Genomic DNA, 23,984 nt, shown 5'->3' with positions numbered 1-23,984 from the left:
TCGTATGACTTAAATACTTCCGGAACGGAAATATCACGAAAGTTGTTCAGAGGTTTCTTTTGAGGAAATGCACTCACTGAAGTAATTTCATGACCTCGCGAGGAAAGTGTTTTTAAATATGGTAGCACATTAATATACTGCGAAGGACCTGGAAAGGGAAATATTGCCAGTATGCGAGCTCCTTCTAATAGGCTTGGCAAAACTATAATTATGGGAAGAAGACTGCACAATCCGAACGCGAACATTTTTGTACGACCGCATTATAGACACTAATTTTAATTCACGACAGAATTAAATAACTGAGCGAATCTGGTGTCGCGTTTGTGATTAAGAGATAAGATAGCTTCCCCGACGCATGCAGGCAATAACAATTGCCTCTGTAACAGCGTGCCAGAACAGCTGCTCGCACTTTAATCTAAGAGCGTGCGCAACATATGTATGTTTGTTTGATAGCTACTTTAGCTACAATAATTTTTTCCACACATCCGCTGTAAAGAGTAAAAACTTTCAGATAAGAGTAAGCATTCGTCTTAGAAATTTTACAATGTTGTGTTTATTTATCAAATAAATTTTAAAAGGGTAAAAAAGAAATACAGTAAAAGATAAAAAAAAATTTTAACTGTTCTAGAATGTCGGGTTGAAAAAAACATTTCACATTTAATATATTGTATTTGAACTAGAGTTTTACTAATTACAGCACATTGTCGATAATATATTATTGATCCTTCAATTTTTTTCTATTGCACACTTTCTGACTTTTGCCAAAACCAAAGAGCTTACATACGATCAATGTAGCTGCAACAAGTACTATAACAATAATACCTACGAACGTTCCGAGCACATCTAGATTATGATATTCCACAAAACTAAGATCCTGTGCCGCAACCCGCATGTGATGTGCTCCATTGTGTCGGAGTACATACTCAGTCCACCAAACAGCAGTCTCCTGAGGACTCATCGGTTGATCTCGATACCGAGCTGACATCTGTTGAGCTGTTGTCGCAAAACTGGACTCTGTCAGTAATCGTTGAATCGTATTTTTTAGTTCCTCGGATGTCATCTCCTTGTGATCGAGACCGAGTCCGAAACCAGCTCGCTTAGCACGTTCCACGTTAAGAAACTGGTCGTAAAAGAATGGCAAACCGAGCACAGGTTTGCCGTGATGAATGCTCTCGATCGTACTCAGCAAGCCTCCATGAGTAATGAAAAGCTTCACATTAGGATGCGCTAGAATGTCGGGCTGTGGAAACCACTTGCTAAGAAACACATTAGACGGTTTTCCCGGCAACTGATCATTCTCAAATTTCCACAGAACACGTTGTGGAAGACTTGCAAAAGTTTTAAGAAGCATTTGTCTGCGCTCTTCAGGTAAATCCTTGCTTTTAATATTTGATCCAAGTGAGAAGTAGATAACACCAGCTGATCCAGCTCCCTCGATAAAGTCTTCCAAATCCTTCGGCAATGGGGCAGGTTTGTGGGATATATGTAGTCCTCCCACTTCAATCATATTTGGAACATAGGGACGAGGGAAACTGAGCGAAAAGTGCTGATTGAGTAGAACTAATGAAAAATTCTTGGATAGCTCAACCAATGGAACTTTTTTTGCGACATGAGGAAAGTATTGCTCATACAGCTTGACCTGAATTGGGTGATACTTCAGTTTCCAATTGACCCATGCTACGGATGTCTCAACAAAATTATGAACTCTCTCCCAGTAGGTCATTCGATCACTTAGACCAGCGGTGACCAGCGGTATGTAAGATAGTGGAGCAGTATTGCCTACCAACTCATCAATATTCCAGTCGGTGCCAAATGTAGAAATGCCAATAATGGGCGCATTGAAATGTGCAGCAAATCCATAAAGTGCATCGGTTCGTAAAGCCTCTACAATGATCAAATCGTACTGAGCTTTACCACGTGGAAGGAGCTCGCGTTGTACTTCAGCATTGTTCAGCACTGCCTTTGTTACACTGATAAAAAACTCGTTTATAAAATTGTTTTCATCCCACGAATTTTTGGCCTCACTCACTTCACTGATTATTTCTGAAAGGGGTGACAACGTGTTTTAATATTTTTGAAGTATGACAGCAGCTAAGATAAATCTATTCACCATCATAGGACTGAAATACTTCCGGAACAGCAATATCACGAAAGTTTTTTACAGGTTTCTTTTGCGGAAATGCATTCACTGAAGTAACTTCATGACCTCGCGAGGCAAGTGTCTTTAAATACGGAACCACATTGATGTACTGCGAAGGACCCGGAAAGGGAAATATTGCCAGTATGCGAGCTCCTTCTAAGAGACTTGGCAAAGCTACAATTATTGGAAGAAGGCTGCACAGTCGTAACGCGAGCATTTTATTAAAGCCGTGTAATCCGCACTGAGTCCAATTCTCGACTGAATTTTAAAAAATTGAGATAGTTTTGAGGAGAACTTTGTGAGACGGAGGCTAGACCGTTTTACAGACGTGCATGCGATAACAATAGCCTCCAGCGATTACAGTCATTTGTAGAATTTATAATAGTTTGCCAGTGTAGTCGGCCTCACCTCAGTCAAATAGTGTATATACTATATACATATAGTACGATTATATATACACCCACAAACACTCACACAGTTAATCTGTCACAGAAATAAAGCTAGTCATGCTCGACTAATGACTTTTTCATTAAAACATCTGATATTGAGAAATGGGTAGCATCTTATCTGTAATGAATGTAGAGCAATTACAATATTATGATTTTTCTAGAAGTTCGAATAAATAATCTATATATTGTATTATATATAATATAAAAACAATTATATTTATTAGTTATGATAAACACTCTGATTTTACAAAAATTAAATTAAAAGAAGACATTGATTAGTTCTTTTCAGAATAAGTGAGTATTAGACTTAAAGTGTCAACAATGTATTAATTGTTTTAAGTTATAGTTTCTCAAATATTTTCATTGTCGTTTTATGTTCTACTGCTTCTTTTGCTTAACTTCAGTTTTAGAAAATTTATGTAGAATGTATCGCAGTATTTGCAGAAGCAATGACAATGTAAACAGAATTATCAATCCGATCAGCGAGGCAACACCGCAAATCAGTCCCCAAGTATCTATTCCGTGCAATTGCACAAAGTTCAAGTCGCGCGAAGCTGATCTCAAATGCTTAGCACCATTGTGACGGATGACATACTCCGTCCACCAGACGGCCCTCTCAAGTGGTGTATCCTTTTGGTCCTTGTAGAGTTTCGACTTCAGTTGCACAGCCTGCGCATAGCTAGGATTGGTGACCAACTCCAGAATTTGATTCTCCAACTCGGTGCCATTCAAATTCGTCAGATCCAGTCCAAGCCCGTAGCCAGCTTGCTTGGCACGCTCGACATTTAAGTGTTGATCGTAGAACACAGGTAGACCCAGCACTGGTTTGCCAAAGTATATACTTTCTATGGTGCTCAAGAGACCGCCGTGAGTGATGAATAGCTTAACATTGGGATGGGCCAGAATATCGGGCTGAGGAAACCATTTGCTAATCAAAACATTCTCTGGCTGATCCTCGAGTTGCTCCAGCTCAAACTTCCATAACACGCGCTGCTTTAGATTTGCAAAAGTTTGCAGTAATATCTTTCGCGTAGCGACTGGCAAGTCGGAGCTTTTTATGTTCGATCCCATGGAAAAGTAGATGACACCATGCTTGGCGTTCTCTACAAACTTGGCAATCTCATCGGGCAACGGCTTTGCTTCTCGCTGCTGCTTCAAGTGCAATCCGCCAACATCAATCATGTTGGGTAAATAGGGACGTGGATAGCTGAGTGAAAAGTGCTGGCCGAGTAGCATCAGCGAAAAATTATCGAGCACCTGCTCCAGTGTTTGGCTAGCATCAGGAAAGTATTGCTTATAGAGCCTTTGCTGGCTGGGCAAGTGAATCAAACGTTTATGTATCCAGGCGACACCTGCTTCCCAAATATTCCACAAACGCTGCTCATAATTCATATGCTCGGTGCGACTAGATAACAGCATTGGATTGTACGACAATGGCGATATGTTGCCCATTAACTCATCGATATGCTGATCAGTGCCAAACGAAGAGATGCCAATTGTCAATGCCTTGAAGTGCTGAGCCAAGCCAAAGAGCGCTTCGGTTTGCACAGTTTCCAAGATAACCAAATCAAAAGTTTCCTCCGCCTCAAACAGCTGTTTTACTCCGACATCGTCAAGCACATTCGCTGTGAGCAAGTTGATAAATTCCGTCGTCATCGTCAGCATTGTCCACTGGCTGGCCGGTTGGAAAAAGTCCCCGCTGCCGAAAGCTATTTTATTGTAGTATGTACTCATATCTTATCATATGTATTAGCAACCACTTACAAGCCATTATCTCGTGAATTTTGGTAGCACCAATTACCCTAAAATTGGGTACAACTTCGTCGCTGCCAAAAGTATTTATTACTGTCACATTGTGATCTCTTCGTGCCAGTTCTTTCAGATATTGCTCCGCAAATATGTACTGCGATTTACCCGGGAATGGAAACAATGCCAAGATCTTTGCACTTTGCACCCTGACTCCAATGTCAGTTAATAGCTGACAATAGAGCAGTGCCCACAGTAGCCAACGACAACGACGTAGTAGCTCCATTTCGTAGCCAACCACCGAATTGCTTCGCGTTTCGACAACAACTAAAAACACATTATCGAATAAACAACAATTCACTCATGAAATTGCCTTAATTATTGCCAAAAAATACAAAACAAAACACTCTTGATTATCAAAATGTGGACGGTTGTGAGAGAAATTCACAATAAAACCATTGAAGCCTATCGCATTTTTCTTTATTCGATTTTATTTCTTTTATTTTTCTCTATTTGTTTTTGTTTTATTTATAAAACCGCTTAACTACGAGTATTTGTGCTCTGTCATTCCGGGCGCGTCTAACAAAACAATTTCATTTGTTTACTAATTCAACTAGTTGTTATGCAATTAAGAAGCTCGCGTTCTCATTTGTGTTCTCTTGGTTTTTATTCTCTCATTCTCTCTCTCTCTCTACTGAACAATCTATCTCATGTTCTCTTTATTTTACTATAACATGTCAAATTGAGCGTAAAAAGCGTAAGTTTGTAAACATAATACTCATACTCTTTGAAATTTAAGCTCTTTCAGATTGTACTACACTGTGTTACAAAATATTAGGTTAACAAAAATATATAAAAAAAATATATTTTTGTCTTTACTTAGAATAGAGCTTTATAGTTTATTTAATTTACTAATATTCATATATAATATAATATGTATTATTTTACCTTTTTTGTGTTGATATTTAAAAACAAAAAGTTATTTTCGAATATTAAAAACATTTCCTTGGATTATATTTTATGTTAATTCTATATAGTATCTCGCAGACAAAAACATTCGATAAGTATTTGTTTCGAATCTAAATTTAGTTGACTTCGAGAAAATAATTGAAAGCAAAGAGTGCGATAAGATAAGAACTATAGTACTGATTTTTAATAGGTAATACACATGTGTAGATTAGATAATAAAATTTTAGTATAGCTTAAACGGTTACTTCATTAGTTTTGTTTTTCTCTCTTTTTATTTTTTAGAGTTCAAATTAACCTAAGGAGACGAGAGAATTTTTCACGGTACTGCAGCAATTTGCGAACAATATAAATAACTATGCCAATACTGAAACTCAGACGTGCAATGATCATTAACAGTTTGTCCACGCAATAGTAATCTATGAACTTCATATTGGAGGGAGACACTCTCATATAAGGAGCACCTCTATGGCGTATGATATATTCAGTCCAAAATACTGCAGCGTCCAGTGGATGCATTGGCTGGTCACGAATCCTTTGAGATAATGTCTGAGCACTATGCCAATACTTAGGATGGTCAAGCAATTGCTTAATAGCTGATTCGAAATCATTCCTTGTCAACTTAAGAATGTCCACAATAATCGCTGCACCGGCTTCATTCATTCGTTCCATATTGCGGATCTGATCAAAAAATAGAGGCATGCCCAAGACTGGCTTGGCATAATAAGCTGCCTCGAGGGTACCCAGTATTCCACCGTGGCTGATGAACAATCGTACATTTGGATGCGCCAATAATGCTTGCACTGGAAGCCACTCGTTCATGTAAATATTACGACTAATATTTGGTCGTTTATTGCCCTCGAATTTCCAAATAATCCGTTGCGGCAATGACTCAAAAGTTTTCAATATTATAGACAAGGTTTCAGTTGATAAATCGCTGCTGCGTAATTCCGTGCCGAGGGTCATCAAGATAACACCATCCGGGGAGTCTTCAACAAACTTAGCGAGATCAGGAGGCAACTCAGGCCGTTTCTTGGGCACATGCATGCCACCAACCTCAATGAGGCTAGGCACATTTGGACGGGCATCGAATAAGCTGAAGTGTTGGTTCAACAATATCAGCGAAAAGTTCTGACGTATATCCTCAAAACTCTGTGTTAGATGACCAAAAAACTGATCATGTAGAGCTCGTAGACCTGGTAGAAAAAAGAGTTTGTGCATCATCCATTCCTCAGATATAAGCATCCAATTGTAGAAGCGATCAATCAAAGTTATGCTACGTTTGAAGCCTATAGGCATAATAGGTTCAAATGTCGATGCAGCCGAATGTCCCACCAAAGAATCCAAGTTCCAATCACCACCACATGTTGCAAGGCCCATCAAGGTGGCATTGAAATGTGCTGCCATGCCGAAGAGTGCGTCCGTGTGAGATGGTTCCATTACAATTAAATCGTAGCTAACATTGGAACGCATCAACATCTGAACTTCGGCATTGACTAACACATTCAGGTTGATTTTTACCATAAAGTTTCGTATAGACTGTAGTTCATTCCATTTGGAAAGGCTCCAAAAATCATCGTAATTTAATCCTGTTTATTGGGTAAAAATGCATTAGGCAAAAAAACAGACTATCATGAGAAAATAATCAATTCATTGTTTCTTATCTACAAGAAAAAATTTTAGCTCAATACACTAGTAACTATTATCAATGGAAGATTGCAACTTACCTGTTTGATACTCATCATTTACGAAAATAGAGTGTATTTCTCTTGCGATTGGACAATTTGCAAACGCGTGTATTAAAGTCAATTCATGACCACGATCCCTCAATGCTTGCAAAAATGGTGTCAAAAGACTGCACTGCGAATGCATATCGTAGGGAAATACAAGTAGTATTCTGGCAGCCCATGTTTGACCCACGGGTAACAAGAGCACCGCAAGGCCAATCACCTCAAGGGGCAGGCGTTGCAGGCGCATTCTAAACTTAAATCACTTTTAGCGAAGTAGTTCCAATGTGAAGCAAATGTGGAATTCAACTGACTATATCAAGTGTTGGTACTCAAATCGCTCACCAATTCGCATTGATATACAAAAATGATAAGATTAGCACACTACGCTCTTTAACATTGGCAACACCGAACTATCGGAGTAGTATCACAAATTTCAAAAATTAGTCTGTCCATTCTTTAGTGGGCGGTATGTGATAGAATTTTGCGTGATCTGTTTTGTAGATACTAAATAGGAAAATAATAAAATTTTGAATTCTCCGATTGTACGGTTATTTTAGTAACTAATGGAACATACTATCAGTAACCCAATCCATCATTTAGAACTGCAAATTGAGCCGATTTATAATGCGTATCAATCCTATAGCCCATAACCTTTACCAGGTAGTAATTCCTTACTTTAACTTTATTACCATCTCAAAAATACAAAACACTATTGACTATCAAACTACAAATGATCGTGAGAAATATTTTTATCAATTACTTTCATATTTGTTTTATTTTTTTGTTTTGATTTTATTTATAGAATTGTTATTATCACGGTCGCGTCTGACAACAATTTCAGGTGTTTACTAAATCTAGAATGTTCTGATGCAAGCAAAAAATTAACTCTCACTTAAGCTCTCTTGAATTCTTCCTCCCTCATTTTTACTCTCTCTCTCTCTCTCTCTCTGTTAAACACACCATTTCTTATTCTCTACACGCTTCACACAGCACTAACCTACTCAATGTATACTATAACTATATACCCACAGTGTTAGATTGAGCGTAAAAATAGCAATTTATGATAATAGAACTCACACTCTCTGAAACTTAAGCTCTCTCAGATTTCATTGCACTTTGATACAAACAATTGGATTAAGGATTGCTTTAAACTATATTTTCATTTGGAATATATGAATATTTTTTGAGAATTACTTGAGTATTAATTAATTTTCCCACTCTAACTCTGATCTAACATCTTACTGATCAAACACTAATATCTGAAGTTTTCATATGACTTATGACTTACGCATTTCACATTGCAGAAAGGTGGTTCGATTGCTGAAACATCCGGATATATCGGGAACAAATTATAAGTATGTAATGTAACATGAAATATTAAAAAAATTTAATTATAATATATGCAAAGATGTAAATTTGTTAACTTATAAAACTAAATACCAGATTTTATGTTATCATTTAATACGTTAAAAATAATATTTTATTAGGTAATGAAAATAATCTTTAGCAACTAATAGAGTAATTTATATATAAGAGAGTAGTAGACTGAAACATTCGATAACTTTTCATTTACAATCTCAATTAAGTCGGTTGCCAGAAAAGAATTGAAAACAAAGAGTCCGATAAGATTAGCAAATAAACCGAGTTGTAGTACTCATTTTGCGTATTTTTATGTACAATTATGGATATTCTACTAAAATTAATTGGTAATTATCATACACAAGATTAGATAAGAGAATTGAAGAGTAACTATAATGGTAAATTCATCAACTTCCTAATTATACGTTTCCAGTTAATAGTCTGCAAATTGAAATATAGAGAAGAACAAATTTTTCACGGCACTGCAACAATTTGAGAATCACATATATCATGATGCCAATAATGAAACTTAGACGTGCAAATATCAGAAACAAACTGTCTACGGAATAGTAATCCATAATCTTCATATTGGAAGGAGACACTCTCATATATGGAGCACCTCTATGGCGCACAATATATTCAGTCCAATACACAGCCGTGTCCAGTGGATGCATTGGCTGGTCCCGAAACCTTTGTGATAATGTCTGAGCATTATGCCAATACTTAGGATGATCAAGCAATTGTTTAATAGCTGATTCAAAATCATTCCTTGTCATTTCAAGAGTGTCCATCATTATGGCTACACCTGCTTCCTTCATTCGCTCCACATTACGGATCTGATCAAAAAATAATGGCATGCCCAAGACTGGTTTGCCATAATATGCTGCTTCTAAAGTTCCCAGCATTCCTCCATGACTGATAAATAGTCGTACATTTGGGTGTGCCAATAATGCTTGCAAAGGCAGCCACTCGTCCATGTAGATATTCGCACTTGTATTTGGTCGTTTGTCGCCTTCAAATTTCCAAATTATCCGTTGCGGCAATGTCTCAAAAGTATTCAATATTATGGACAAGGTTTCCATTGGTAAATCGCTGCTGCGTAATTCCGTGCCGAGGGACATCAAGATTACACCATGTGGGGAGTCTTCAACAAACTTAGCGAGATCAGGTGGCAACTCAGGCCGCTTCTTGGGCACATGCATTCCACCAACTTCAATGAGGCTAGGCACATTTGGACGGGAATCGAATAGGCTGAAGTGCTGGTTCAACAATATCAGCGAAAAGTTCTGACGTATATCCTCAAAACTCTGTGTTAGATGACCAAAGAAGTGATCATGCACTGCACGCAGTCCTGGAAGAAAAATGAGCTTGTGCAAAAGCCATTCCTCAGATATAAGCATCCAATTGTAAAAGCGGTCCAAAAGTGTAAGGCTACGTTTAAAACCAATTGGCATAATAGGTTCAAATGTCGATGCAGCCGAGTGTCCCACCAAAGAATCCAAGTTCCAATCACCACCCCACGTTGCAAGGCCCATCAAGGTGGCATTGAAATGTGCTGCCAAGCCGAAGAGTGCGTCTGTATTGGATGGCTCTATCACAAATAAATCATAGCTAATGTTGGCGCGCATTAGATTCTGAACCTCTGCATTGACTAGCACATTCAGACAGACTTTCACTAAAAAAGTTGCGTATAGAGTTCACTTCACTCCATTTGGTTATGGCCCAGTCGTCATCGTAATTCAGTTCTAATTATGGAATAAACAAAGCCAGAAAAAAAAATATTTTATTTTTTTTTACTCGTAAACACTGTAGCTTGATTATTTCTTATCATATTGTCGTCGTCTGAAGATTGGAACTTACCCTGCGCCGTTTCATATTGATCTTTTACGTGTATGGAGTGTAACTGTTTTGTGATTGGACAATTTGCAAACGCGTGTATTAAAGTCAATTCATGACCACGATCCCTCAGTGCCTGCAAAAATGGTGTCAAAAGACTGCACTGCGAATGCATATCGTAGGGATTTACAAGTAGTATTCTGGCAGCCCATGTTTGACCCACGGGTAACAAGAGCACCGCAAGGCCAATCACCTCGAGGGGAAGGCGTTGCATGCGCATTCTAAACTTAAATCACTTTTAGCGAAGTAGTTCCAATGCGAAGCAAATGTGGAATTCAACTGACTATATCAAGTGTTGGTACTTAAATCGCTCACCAATTCGCATTGATATACAAAATTGATAAGATTAGCACACTACGCTCTTTAACATTGGCAACCCCAAGCTATCGGAGTGGTATCACAAATTTCAAAAATTAGTCTGTCCATTCTTTAGTGGGCGGTATGTGATAGAATTATGTGTGATCTGTTTTATAGATACTTAATAAAAAAATAATAAAATTTTGAATTCTCCGATGGTACGGTTATTTCAGTTACTAACGGAACATACTATCAGTAACCCAATCCATCATATAGAACTGCAAATTGAGCCGATTTATAATGCGTATCAATCTTATAGCCCATAACCTTTACCAGGTGGTAATTCCTTACTTTAACTTTATTACCATCTCAAAAATACAAAATACTATTGACTATCACACTACAAATGATTGTGAGAAATATTTTTATTAATTACTTTCATATTTGTTTTATTTTTTTGTTTTGATTTTATTTATAGAATTGTTATTATCACGGTCGCGTCTGACAACAATTTCAGGTGTTTACTAAATTTAGTCTTTTCTGATGCAAGCAAAAAATTAACTCTCACTTAAGCTCTCTTGAATTCTTCCTCCCTCAATTTTACTCTCTCTCTCTCTCTCTCTCTCTCTGTTAAACAACACACCATTTCTTATTCTCTACACGCTTCACACAGCACTAACCTACTCAATGTATACTATAACTATATACCCACAGTGTTAGATTGAGCGTAAAAATAGCAATTTATGATAATAGAACTCACACTCTCTGAAACTTAAGCTCTCTCAGATTTTATTGCACTTTGATACAAACAATTGGATTAAGGATTGCTTTAAAAAAAATATTTTTTTGTTTGGAATATGTAAATATTTTTGGAGAATTACTTGATTATTAATTAATTTTCTTATTCTAACTCTGATCTAACATCTAACTGATCAAACACTAAGATCTGAAGTTTTCATATGACTTATGACTTACGCATTTCACATTGCAGAAAGGTGGTTCGATTACTGAAACATCCGGATATAACAAATTATAAGTATGTAATGTAACATGAAATATTAAAAAAATTTAATAATAATATATGCAAAGATGTAAATTTGTTAACTTATAAAACTAAATAACAGATTTTATGTTATCATTTAATACGTTAAAAATAATATTTTATTAGGTAATGAAAATAATCCTTAGCAACTAATAGAGTAATTTATATATAAGAGAGTAGTAGACTGAAACATTCGATAACTTTTCATTTACAATCTCAATTAAGTCGGTTGCCAGAAAAGAATTGAAAACAAAGAGTCCGATAAGATTAGCAAATAAAGCGAGTTGTAGTACTCGTTTTGCGTATTTGTATGTACAATTATGGATATTCTACTAAAATTAATTGGTAATTATCATACACAAGATTAGATAAGAGAATTGAAGAGTAACTAAAATGGTAAATTCATCAACTTCCTAATTATACGTTTCCAGTTAATAGTCTGCAAATTGAAATATAGAGAAGAACAAATTTTTCACGGCACTGCAACAATTTGAGAATCACATATATCATGATGCCAATAATGAAACTTAGACGTGCAAATATCAGGAACAAACTGTCTACGGAATAGTAATCCATAATCTTCATATTGGAAGGAGACACTCTCATATATGGAGCACCTCTATGGCGCACAATATATTCAGTCCAATACACAGCCGTGTCCAGTGGATGCATTGGCTGGTCCCGAAACCTTTGTGATAATGTCTGAGCATTATGCCAATACTTAGGATGATCAAGCAATTGTTTAATAGCTGATTCAAAATCATTCCTTGTCATTTCAAGAGTGTCCATCATTATGGCTACACCTGCTTCCTTCATTCGCTCCACATTACGGATCTGATCAAAAAATAATGGCATGCCCAAGACTGGTTTGCCATAGTATGCTGCTTCTAAAGTTCCCAGCATTCCTCCATGACTGATAAATAGTCGTACATTGGGATGTGCCAATAATGCTTGCTGAGGCAGCCACTCATCCATGTAGATATTCGCACTTGTATTTGGTCTTTTGTTGCCTTCGAATTTCCAAATTATCCGTTGCGGCAATGTCTCAAAAGTATTCAATATTATAGACAAGGTTTCCATTGATAAATCACAGCTGCGTAATTCCGTGCCAAGGGACATCAAGATAACGCCATGTGGGGAGTCTTCAACAAACTTAGCAAGATCAGGAGGCAACTCAGGCCGCTTCTTGGGCACATGCATGCCACCAACCTCAATGAGGCTAGGCACATTTGGACGGGCATCGAATAGGCTGAAGTGCTGGTTCAACAATATCAGCGAAAAGTTCTGACGTATATCCTCAAAACTCTCTGTTAGATGACCAAAGAAGTGATCATGCACTGCACGCAGTCCTGGAAGAAAAATGAGCTTGTGCATCAGCCATTCCTCAGATATAAGCATCCAATTGTAGAAGCGGTCCAAAAGAGTGAGGCTACGTTTAAAACCAATAGGTAACATGGGTTCAAATGTCGATGCAGCCGAATGTCCCACCAAAGAATCCAAGTTCCAGTCACCACCACACGTTGCAAGGCCCATCAAGGTGGCATTGAAATGTGCTGCCAAGCCGAAGAGTGCGTCTGTATTGGATGGTTCTATCACAAATAAATCATAGCTAATATTGGCGCGCATTAGATTCTGAACCTCTGCATTGACTAGCACATTCAGACACACTTTCACTAAAAAGTTGCGTATAGAGTTCACTTCACCCCATTTGGTTAAGGTCCAGTAGTCATCGTAATGCAATTCTAATTATGAAATAAACAAAGCCAGAAAAAAAAAATATTTTTTTTTACTCGTAAACACTGTAGCTTGATTATTTCTTATCGTATTGTCGTCGTCTGAAGATTGGAACTTACCCTGCGCCGTTTCATATTGATCTTTTACTCGTATGGAGTGTAACTGTTTTGTGATTGGACAATTTGCAAACGCGTGTATTAAAGTCAAGTCATGACCACGATCCAGCAATGCTTGCAAATATTGCGTCAAGAGATTACACTGTGACTGCATTTCGTAGGGAAATACAAGTAGTATTCTGGCAGCCCATATTTGACCCACGGGTAACAAGAGCGCTGCAAGGCCAACCACCTCAAGCGGCGGGCGTTGCAGGCGCATTCTAAACTTAAATCGCTCTTAGCGAAGCAGAACCAAAGCGAAGCACATGTGGAATCCAACTGACTATATCAAGTGTTGGCACTGAAATCGCTCACCAACTGGCAATGGCATTGCAGAATGATAAGATTAGCGAACTACGCTCTTCAACATTAGCAGTCAAGCTATGGGAGTGGTATCAAAAATTTCAATAATTAACCTCAGTACACGAATGAGCTGTGAAATGTACGGACGTTGTGCAACATGGTAGGGCACATAGCCAGTGCTTTGGCAGTCCTTGGACTGTGCTTGTCATTGACTCATGCCGCTCATATATTGGCAGTGTTCTCATATAGTTTCCCAGCACCTTTTCTGCTGGTGGCACCGTACATGAAGGCCCTTGTTCAGAATGGTCATCAGCTTACCATAGTCTCCTCATATAATCACTTGGAAGATATTGAGGGTGTGCGGCACATTCGAATTAAACTAATGGATCAGCTTTTAAATGGTAAGCAAATGGCTAATATATTTTTGTTGTAGATAACTCGAATTGAATATTTTATTTTAGATTTGCTTGACTTTGACTTTGAAGGGACTTATCCCTTATCGAAGTGGGGAAAGTCATCAATCATATCGACGTTTTTCCGTAATTCTTCGTATTATATTCTAAGCGATCCCAAAGTTCAGGGATTGCTACGTGATCCTAATGAACATTTTGATATGATCATTGTACAGGCCTCTCATACCGATGCTCTTTACGGTTTCGCGCAACATTTTAAAGCGCCTTTGGTGGGACTTTCGGCCTATGGCACAGCCTGGAACATCGACTATTTGGCCGGCAACAAAGCTCCCAGTGTGTACGAGCCAATGCAGCCCGAGGGATATTCAAATGGCATTAGCATGTTCGATAGATTCACAAATTGGGTATATATCACAGAGGAGTGGCTTATAGATAGCATGGTTTTTCTGCCCAAGCAAGTTCACCTGTACAAGCACTTCTTTAATCGACCTGCGGAGAGTCTCTATGAAATCCGGCACAATTTCTCACTGATGTTGATCAATCATCATTTTAGCTTAGGACGCGCAAGATCCAATGTACCCAATGTAATCGAAATTGCCGGTATGCATATGAACGGATTCATTGAAGATCTCGAGCCGGAGCTCCAACGTTTCATGGATGAGGCAGTCGATGGTGTCATTTACTTTTCCATGGGCCTGGAAATCGTTAACAAATGGCTTCCCCCGCACATGCTGAAAATATTAGAAGAAGCTTTCGAACAATTACCGTGGCACATCATTTGGAAATCAGAGCTAGAAAACCCTATCCATAAATCGGATAAAATTTATATGAAGCAGATGTTACCTCAGCGCAAGCTGCTTTCGCATCCGAATTTAAAGCTGTTCATTACACATGGAGGAATTCTAAGCATTATTGAGGCGGCGTTTAGTGGTGTACCAATGATCTGTGTGCCGATGTATTACGATCAATTTGGCAATGCCGAACGCATGAGACAAGCTGGCGTTGCCCAGGTTTTGGACATAGGCACAATGACTGTGGAGAGTACACTACAGGCAATCAAAGAGGTGATTGAGAATCCCACATATGCCCAGAAGGCCAAACAGATGGCCACGCGACTTCGAGATCAGCCGATGACTCCTCTGGAAACTGCAGTTTGGTGGACGGAGTATGTGATACGACATAAGGGAGCCCCACATATGCGTCTCTCCGATCAGGATATATCCTTTATGCAATACTACAGTTTGGATATTATTTCTATGCTTTTTGGTCGCATTGGATTGTCCATAATTTTACTTAGCTGCTTCAGTGTCAAATTATTTAAGCTATTGAAAAAGCCCTTTCAAATGCGACTGTATCACATTCCCTAACGCAACTGCAAGTTTGCTTATCAAGCATGTTGTAAAATGAATAAGTAAACCGAATCGAAAGAGCATGATTAAAAAGCCACGAAGAGACAAAGAGAAAAAATTAGAGAGTCAATATTTACTCTTTACTGATAAGGGTTCAATGAATTGATAGTTATCAAACAAAAAATAAAACATAGGTTTGTAGTGATTAAACAGTGAAGTCAAAAATTATTTTCTTTTTTAAAACAAAAAAAAACTAACAATGGAAAACATATTAAAATATTAATGATTTTATATTATAAATAATTTGAGAATGGTGTATGTAATTTTATCTATGTAAATTATGCTATTTAAATGCTGCTCGCTTAGTAATAAAATAATTATTAATGGATAAGTAAAGTTTATTTTACGTAATTTACATTAACTTATAAACCAATTTGTTAACCAGCTTGCGTTTCGAAAATAAATGTTAAATGGTATTATGTAAAAACCATTGAAAAGTATATTAAACTGCAGTTCAACTATAACCAAAGAGTTAAAACATGTGAAATGGATTAAAGCTCTACAAGTAGTATTTAAAGAAAACCCTTTTTAGTATTGTGGCCTTTTTATTGACATAAATAGAAATTCTATGATTGCTTCTAATTGGTCCATTGAAGCCATTGCTAAATTAAAAAAAAAAAGGTTGGACAACCTTCTAAGTACACTTGCAAACAGCCACGTATATTCTAATTAGGAAACTTTCCATCATCGGCCGGCCATTATCTGTCCATACCCAAAGCATAGCCCCTTCCCATAAGTATAACCGCAGTCATTACGTATTTTACATCAATCAGCACGTGCCCAGCATGCTTTGAACTCTTTGCTAACCATTTTTTTTCATTCCACGGATTTTGCCATAGCAAAATAAAAACAGGAAAGGAAAAATTAAAAAAAGGGGGGCCACATTAAAATGCGCAGCTCAAGTTGGCAACAAAAAGTGCGCACAATTGCTTTTACAAATGCTGGGTAAAATACCCAGCGTGAAACGTGTCCGCGAAGTACACAGACAATGACCTATTAAAGGTATAGAATTCCCGGACATTATGGCATTTTACAGCTTCTTCTCTATCCTCATTTCTATTATTGTTTCCGTTCATAGTCTTCTCCTTCAATCAAATACAATAATACCCATGCTCAATGATAAAAAAAATTACAAATAAAATAAGTAATGATATAAATTTATTATTGGCAAACAAAGTTATATTAAAATTCTTAAAGTTTCACATAATTTACAACCAAGACTGGCACAAAAAATCAAACAATGTTTAATTATTTGTTCACATAAATTCAAAACGATTGTATTCTTAGATCAACCGGACGCAGAGCCAGCAAATGGTCGCAACGTGTTGTCAATTTGATGTTTATTGCAGATTTTTATTTGATTTTATGATGCAACATTTGAATTTATGTGCTGGCCATAAACTGGCCGAGTGTCTAATCCAAAAATTCTTGTGAATTTACGAAGTCGCGCGTCCCTTTTGGATTGTGTTTCGAGCCGAGCCAGTTTTATTGGCCATTTGGCAGACCAACAAACTTTTTGGTCAATGCTCAAGTGGATGGCTTTCATTGGCGCTTAACTAACTGAAATTAAGTAAACTTTCTTTTGACTTTCATAAGCCTTTTAATAAGCCATAATCCCGCAGGCCTTCTCTGGATTGTGCGCACACACAAAGGAAACACATACTCACACACTGACATCATAAAAACTAATTAACATTCTAGCGGGCCATGAAAAACGCATGCAATAAATATCATCAATGGTAGCAAAAGAACTTTATTAAAAGTACTTTTAATCAAATTCCATCGGGGCGCCTCTGTTGCTCCAGCTTTGCACTGGGGATAACATTTGAGGCCTGATTAACTTTGTAACTCGCATGAAAAGCATGTTCACAACTGCGATGAAACTATTCTATGTTAGCTGATGATTCTTATACCTGATTTTACTAGGGGTCACTTTCTTATTAAAAGAGATATTTAGATATAGATATAGATATAGATATAGATATAGATATAGATATAGATATAGATATAGATATAGATATAGATATAGATATAGATATAGATATAGATATAGATATAGATATAGATATAGATATAGATATAGATATAGATATAGATATAGATATAGATATAGATATAGATATAGATATAGATATAGATATAGATATAGATATAGATATAGATATAGATATAGATATAGATATAGATATAGATATAGATATAGATATAGATATAGATATAGATATAGATATAGATATAGATATAGATATAGATATAGATATAGATATAGATATAGATATAGATATAGATATAGATATAGATATAGATATAGATATAGATATAGATATAGATATAGATATAGATATAGATATAGATATAGATATAGATATAGATATAGATATAGATATAGATATAGATATAGATATAGATATAGATATAGATATAGATATAGATATAGATATAGATATAGATATAGATATAGATATAGATATAGATATAGATATAGATATAGATATAGATATAGATATAGATATAGATATAGATATAGATATAGATATAGATATAGATATAGATATAGATATAGATATAGATATAGATATAGATATAGATATAGATATAGATATAGATATAGATATAGATATAGATATAGATATAGATATAGATATAGATATAGATATAGATATAGATATAGGTATAGATATAGATATAGATATAGATATAGATATAGATATAGATATAGATATAGATATAGATATAGATATAGATATAGATATAGATATATATAGTGTATGTTTACTTCGCCTTCTTCATCACCTATTTTCTGTGACTTGTTTGCTGGCAAACTTGTGCGGCAGGCTTTTAATTAGCGTCTACCGCCTAAGTCCCAGTGCGCATTACGCATACGACGCGTTGGCTGCTGCTGGTGCTTGCTGTTGCTTCTGACGTCGCCGGTGCCGTTGCCGTCGGCGCGTTTGTCGCGTTGTCAGTGCTGCTGAGCGGCTCGAGCACGATTTTAATTAATTAGACTTTTATGAGGCGTGCATGCAGCTAGGCGTCGGGTTAAAGCCCAGTTATTGTTTTTGGCTTAATAAGCGACTTTGTCGTGTCCGCGTTTTGAGCTTTTACACTAGCAATAGATGTAGTATTTACACACACACACACACACACACGACGCATGAACACACAAAAATTCACATATAAAAGTGTAGCCCCATTTTTTGGTGTTCTTGTTGGTTTTGGTAGACATGTCCAAAGGGCTGTGTTCGCTGTGTGGTAATGAAAATTGTGGTCGCATTATGCTCAGCATTCGGCATAATTGCAGTCAGGATATGCGTTTATGCTCAGAGATTACTTTTTGTGGCCGGCCGTTGACCAACCGGGAACAGCAACAGCAATAACAACAACAACATCACCGACAACGACAACAACATGGGGCACATAATATAATGCCACTGAGCTGAATGCCCATAATAAAAGCCAGACGATGTCGCATTTGTATAAAGAAATAAAAATAATACCCCCATTCTTTCTGTGTGTGTGGTCGTCGTTTGAGTTCTCTGATTCGCATTTCTGTCGCTGCCTTGCATGTAGCCAGGCAAATTAATTTCCACTTCTGTTGTCTTTTCTGATCTCGTTTTTTCCCTTGCTCCCTGACAAATTTGCAGATTTTTGTTTTTAAGGAAGTTAGGCGGTCGTTTGTTTGGCTTTGTTAGCCACACTAGCTGTGGTTGCGCTAGTGGTACATGAACCACTCTAAGAAAGGTCAAAATATTTGATGACAGTATAGCGTGAAGTATTAAAATTAAAATTAGTAAAAATTCATTTAAAATAGACACTACACATTAAAAGATATTTTCCAAACAATTCGTGATAAAAATCAATTTTTATTTATGGTTTATAAATTTTAACTACTCACATCGAATGAATTCGAATTCTAGAATGATGAAAAGATTTTTTTAAGCAAATCTATTGTACTTATTTTGTTGCAATATTCGTAAATGAATATAAAATAGAAAATTGTCTATCATATTCATAACAAACACATTTTTATTCTTATAATTCAGTATGCGATGGATCCCTAGCAATCATGATTTCTGGTAGGGCATTACCATCAAATAAGATATTACTAATTCGTCGACTTTTTTGCATTTGAATTTGAAATATTATTTAAAATACAAAACGAATTTAATTAGCAGTATATTTACAAATAATTTTGCAAAATTAAATTTGGATATCATTACAAAGTTGTGTAAATGTCTCATTCATTGAGGTGCAAGCAGTTTCTTAAATCGCTTTGTAGTTGAAAACGGAATAGTGTGGAGAATGAAATATGATAGTCATAACTTTTAAAAACCGAGAAAATAAATCAGACAATTTTAATTGCCAATTAAAACAAATAATTCATTTACGAACAACTGCAGTATGTACACTCTTAACTCAACTTGAACTTATCTTATGACAATCGTATTTTCCATTTGAAACTCATGCACAGCAGAATTTCATTTTAGACTTGATGGTTGGGGATGAAATTTAATTACGAGGAGTTTTCGTATTTTAAAGTCTGAAAAAAATACAAAACGCATAGAAAAAAATCAATGGAAACATTCTATTCAAATGCATAAAAATGCTTTTTAAATAATAATTAAAATGCACGCAAGAATTATGCGTTGAGAGCATAAAAAAACTTTCGCTCGACATAAAGAAAGGGGAATAAAAATAAAAGAAATTATTGTTATGATTATTATGCATTATGCTGGCAGCAACAAAAGAAATGAAAACGCGACCCAAGCACCGGCTCAAAGCTATTGCATAGAGACAGAGTTATAAAAAAAAAAATATTCAGTAACAACAACAGCAACAAGACCAACAACAACGTGGCAAAGAAGTAATCCGCTTGTTAAAAATAAACGAAAATAAAACGTAGCACAACGGAGGCAGAGACAGAACCGAGGGGGAGCTTAGGGGTTTGAGGCCTTAAGGGGCAAGTGGATGGGGATGGCGGTGTGGTGGCGCACAAAACATAATCATCATAAACCGGAAATATCCCGACGGCGAAACATCCGCACATAAATTTCTTAAATAGTCTACAATTTTTCGTTGCCGTTCGGCATTTGCCGTTTGCTGTTTGCTGTTTGCTGCTTGCCGTGTTTGTTGCTTATTGTTTGTTATTGTTGTTGACCTTATTGCTCTTGCTGTTGTTGTTGTTGTTGTTGCTGTATCGCGTGTAAATACATTTAAGTATCTGCTGGCCTCCCACGACGCGTCGTCCGAATACAAAACTCAAACGCAAAACTTGGCCAACTGCAATAAACACACAAATTAACCCCTAATACCAACAAACGGACCGAGAGTCTGACCGAGCAGCAGCAGTAGCACCCAAATGACAATGTGCCAGGACAAATGTCCTGCCTCAGCAGTTATTGTGGTTCTTGTTGCTGGAGTAACGACAACAACACCAACAACAACATTAACTAAGGCTACAACACAACTCACATAAATAAAATATTACAATTTTAATTTGTCTCTAATCCCAACGGAGCAGCAACCAAGTCGAGGGCGTGGCATTGGGCTCCTGGTTCATTGGGGCGCATTTTGTGGTTCGAGGTGTCCTTTCAGCCACCCTCCCCCACCCTTCCCCTATCATGCGCTCAAACCTCACACAGCCCCAATGGCTTTCATAAATTGCATGAATGCCCTTAGTAGCACATATACTTAGCTCTGTTTATTTGTAGAATACTCATATTATACCCAACAGCAACGCATAAATCAAACAAGAAATAAATAATTTCAGAGTCCGCTGACAGCGTTTACATGTTGTGGCCCCAGACAAAAGGTAAACTGAAGCCAGCTTCAGGTACTTGGATAATTTAGTCTGGGATATAAAGCCTGAGATGAATTTTAAAACAGAATCAGCGATACTTGTATCTATCAGATAAAAAGTGAGTGCAAGTTTATCATTATTGTGAAACTTCAAAGAAAAGTGTAAGTTGAACTCATTTTCGAGTACATTAGAATATATTTTTAAATATACAAAATGTATAAAATATAGTTAATTTCAGTTCATAATAAATTTTATTTAAGGAGCTTAAGTAATATAGTTTGCGCTCTACTCTTAAGTAATACAATTAATAGAATAAATCCCTTTGTACAAGTTTTACAGGCAAGTGGAAGTCACAAAACAAAACCTGCCTTTATTTGATTTCCTTCCGTTTTGTCTCGCACTTCACTGCGTATACGCAATATTCGCAGTCACTTACTGCTGCTGCTGCACACACTGCAAAGACATCAGGCACGCAAAAAGACGGAACTGAACTTAACTCAAGCTGACTCGACTGGGCCATGGCCTGCAGCATACCAAACAACTACAACGCGAACAACAGCAGCAGCAGCAACAACAATATCAACAACTACTGGGGCAATATCAGACAGCAAAACTCAACAGCCTTTGGGCTGTGTTGCCCATTGCCCATTGCCCATTGCTCGTTGCTCGTTGCCAGTTGCGATTGCGATTGCCTGGTCGCTATTGCTTTCACGTCGCTTTTATTATTTCACGCCATTTCAACAGCCGTGAGGCAACAAGATTATTTATGCGTTTCTCACAGTAGACGACGTCGACGAAGTCCCAGGCACGCTTTAAAATGCCCCGGACGTGGCTCCGGACACGAACACAGACATAGGACACAGCACTGAAATCCGTATCCGTATCCGGGTGGGAGGGAGGATGCGGCGTGTGCCATGAGTGTGGCCAAACGCATTTTGTAGACGCGCGTGTTTGGACACAAGTTAGCGTATTGCGAAGCCTGGCACAGCATACGCGAAATATTCGTTAAGCTGCGCAAAAGGGAAATTGGTACGCTGGCACTTTATGCTGCCTACTTCGCGGGCACTGTAACAATGAGCCAAGCATCGAATATCATCGCAAGGCAACGCACAGAGCAGAGCAGCGCAGCGCAGTTATTGTGATTTTTGGCAATGAATACGAAATACGAACTGTTGCCCCCTCTCCGCCTTATTCTGAGCATCTTTTTGGGGGAAGCTGCTGCTGCTGATGCTGTTGCTGCTTTTGACAAATGGCTTCGATGATGTTTTTTATTACACAGAGCTATCTGCTGAACTGTGTGTCTATAGCTTGTGACAGCCATATATATAGCTGACGACATATACACAAACGAACATAGAAGTCTATCACACACATATCTATCATATATATATAAGATATATGTATATATATGTATGTATATGTAGCACGCATTGCGCATACGTAAATTTCGACTGTTCATCATTTGCGTCTGGTCTGACCAAATATTTGGTTTTTGTTTTGTTTTGTCTATCTGTCTGTCTGTTGCTTCTTTCACTTTCTGTTTGTATTTGTTTTGTTTTTGGTATATTCTTTTTTTTATTGTTGTCATGTTGTTGCTTTGCCCGTAATGGCAGCTCGTAAAAATGTTTCATTTATGCTAAATTCATTTTTGTGCCTGCGAAATCTGTTGCCGCGCCAAAGTAATAAAAGGATTCCCTACATTTCTTGCCGTTTTCTTTTTTTTTTTTTGCTCATCTCGGATACTTGATTCTATTTTTGTCTCTTCCCCATACTTCCGCACTTCTTCTGTATGCTGTCTAGCTTGAATTTCTGCAGTATTTTTTGTGGCTTCCGCTTTCTTGGTCCCTGCTTATTTGCTAAGACCATGTTACAACAGCGGGCTATGGCTATGCGAGTAAATATAGCAAATTTATTGGGCTACAAATTATATTTGCTTTGTTCGCAGTTAATGAGTCTGTTAATGTTATGTGTTTGCATTTTGAGTGTTCATAAAACGAACAGAGAATGGGAAGAGAAAACTGCTCTCTTTCGAGCTGAGGTAACTAGACAACCGTAATAATAAGTTTGCATTGACTGACTTGATGTCTGATGGGTGGATGACTTACCTTCTGATGCCGCATAATTACTCAATAATGTGCTGAAAAATCGTAAAAGACTGAAAGTGTGAAGGTAAGAATAGCGACTGCGAAAACGAGTTGCACTCGGCTAGGCCGTTAAATTAAAATCAGGTGAGTTTAATGTGCCAACGGGTTAATGTGCCAAACACTAAAATCTGTCTCAGCTGCCAATCAGCTACGTGACAATACTTAAGATAAATCTAGCACCAGATATACTCTGTAATATAAATTTTTAGTAACTTTATTTGTAGAAATTTGTTATCAAATTATAGTTCATCTTTAAAATATGTTTGCGTTATTATTCATTTAAATATTATATTTATATATATTATTATATTACTTATTTAAATAAAGCTTCTAAACTTTTTCTACTCTATCTTTATATGCCACATTTTCGCAGCTCTTTGCTTTTTTTACAACATTTTTTA

The 23,984-nt window shown here is 37.0% G+C and overlaps 6 protein-coding genes across 7 annotated transcripts; 1 reads left to right on the top strand and 5 right to left on the bottom strand.

Annotated features, from left to right (window-relative positions):
- Positions 1–574: 574 nt before the first annotated feature.
- LOC132786582 (UDP-glycosyltransferase UGT5-like) lies at positions 575–2,409 on the bottom strand. Its single transcript, XM_060793144.1, has 2 exons — positions 2,111–2,409; positions 575–2,043 (listed from the first exon to the last, which is right to left on the bottom strand). The coding sequence occupies exons 1-2, from the start codon at positions 2,355–2,357 to the stop codon at positions 716–718; spliced, it is 1,575 nt and encodes a 524-aa protein (XP_060649127.1). The 5' UTR covers positions 2,358–2,409; the 3' UTR covers positions 575–715.
- A 437-nt stretch (positions 2,410–2,846) lies between these two features.
- LOC132786493 (UDP-glucosyltransferase 2) lies at positions 2,847–4,945 on the bottom strand. Its single transcript, XM_060793032.1, has 2 exons — positions 4,354–4,945; positions 2,847–4,298 (listed from the first exon to the last, which is right to left on the bottom strand). Exons 1-2 carry the CDS (start codon positions 4,619–4,621, stop codon positions 2,968–2,970), a joined length of 1,599 nt encoding a protein of 532 aa, XP_060649015.1. The 5' UTR covers positions 4,622–4,945; the 3' UTR covers positions 2,847–2,967.
- Positions 4,946–5,336: 391 nt separating this feature from the next.
- On the bottom strand, positions 5,337–7,338 carry LOC132785245 (UDP-glycosyltransferase UGT5). Its single transcript, XM_060791238.1, has 2 exons — positions 7,029–7,338; positions 5,337–6,890 (listed from the first exon to the last, which is right to left on the bottom strand). The coding sequence occupies exons 1-2, from the start codon at positions 7,276–7,278 to the stop codon at positions 5,590–5,592; spliced, it is 1,551 nt and encodes a 516-aa protein (XP_060647221.1). The 5' UTR covers positions 7,279–7,338; the 3' UTR covers positions 5,337–5,589.
- Positions 7,339–8,598: 1,260 nt separating this feature from the next.
- On the bottom strand, positions 8,599–10,551 carry LOC132785298 (UDP-glycosyltransferase UGT5-like). 2 transcript variants are annotated; one of them, XM_060791327.1, is made up of 3 exons: positions 10,417–10,551; positions 10,251–10,362; positions 8,599–10,135 (listed from the first exon to the last, which is right to left on the bottom strand). In XM_060791327.1, the coding sequence occupies exon 3, from the start codon at positions 10,016–10,018 to the stop codon at positions 8,810–8,812; it is 1,209 nt and encodes a 402-aa protein (XP_060647310.1). In that variant the 5' UTR covers positions 10,019–10,135; positions 10,251–10,362; positions 10,417–10,551; the 3' UTR covers positions 8,599–8,809. The 2 variants fall into 2 exon arrangements, with proteins under 2 accessions (XP_060647310.1, XP_060647309.1); XM_060791326.1 differs by having other exon boundaries at positions 10,251–10,551.
- A 1,261-nt stretch (positions 10,552–11,812) lies between these two features.
- Positions 11,813–13,738, bottom strand: LOC132786465 (UDP-glycosyltransferase UGT5-like). Its single transcript, XM_060793004.1, has 2 exons — positions 13,479–13,738; positions 11,813–13,367 (listed from the first exon to the last, which is right to left on the bottom strand). The coding sequence occupies exons 1-2, from the start codon at positions 13,732–13,734 to the stop codon at positions 12,043–12,045; spliced, it is 1,581 nt and encodes a 526-aa protein (XP_060648987.1). The 5' UTR covers positions 13,735–13,738; the 3' UTR covers positions 11,813–12,042.
- Positions 13,739–13,933: 195 nt separating this feature from the next.
- On the top strand, positions 13,934–15,957 carry LOC132786466 (UDP-glucosyltransferase 2). Its single transcript, XM_060793005.1, has 2 exons — positions 13,934–14,218; positions 14,279–15,957. Exons 1-2 carry the CDS (start codon positions 13,975–13,977, stop codon positions 15,595–15,597), a joined length of 1,563 nt encoding a protein of 520 aa, XP_060648988.1. The 5' UTR covers positions 13,934–13,974; the 3' UTR covers positions 15,598–15,957.
- The last annotated feature ends 8,027 nt before the right edge of the window (positions 15,958–23,984 follow it).

The sequence above is a fragment of the Drosophila nasuta genome, chromosome 2R (genome assembly GCF_023558535.2).
Source record: "Drosophila nasuta strain 15112-1781.00 chromosome 2R, ASM2355853v1, whole genome shotgun sequence".
In the NCBI taxonomy this organism is placed as follows: Eukaryota; Metazoa; Arthropoda; class Insecta; order Diptera; family Drosophilidae; genus Drosophila; species Drosophila nasuta.
Note: the sequence above shows the minus strand (reverse complement) of the source record. Positions and strands in the feature narration are given on the sequence as shown.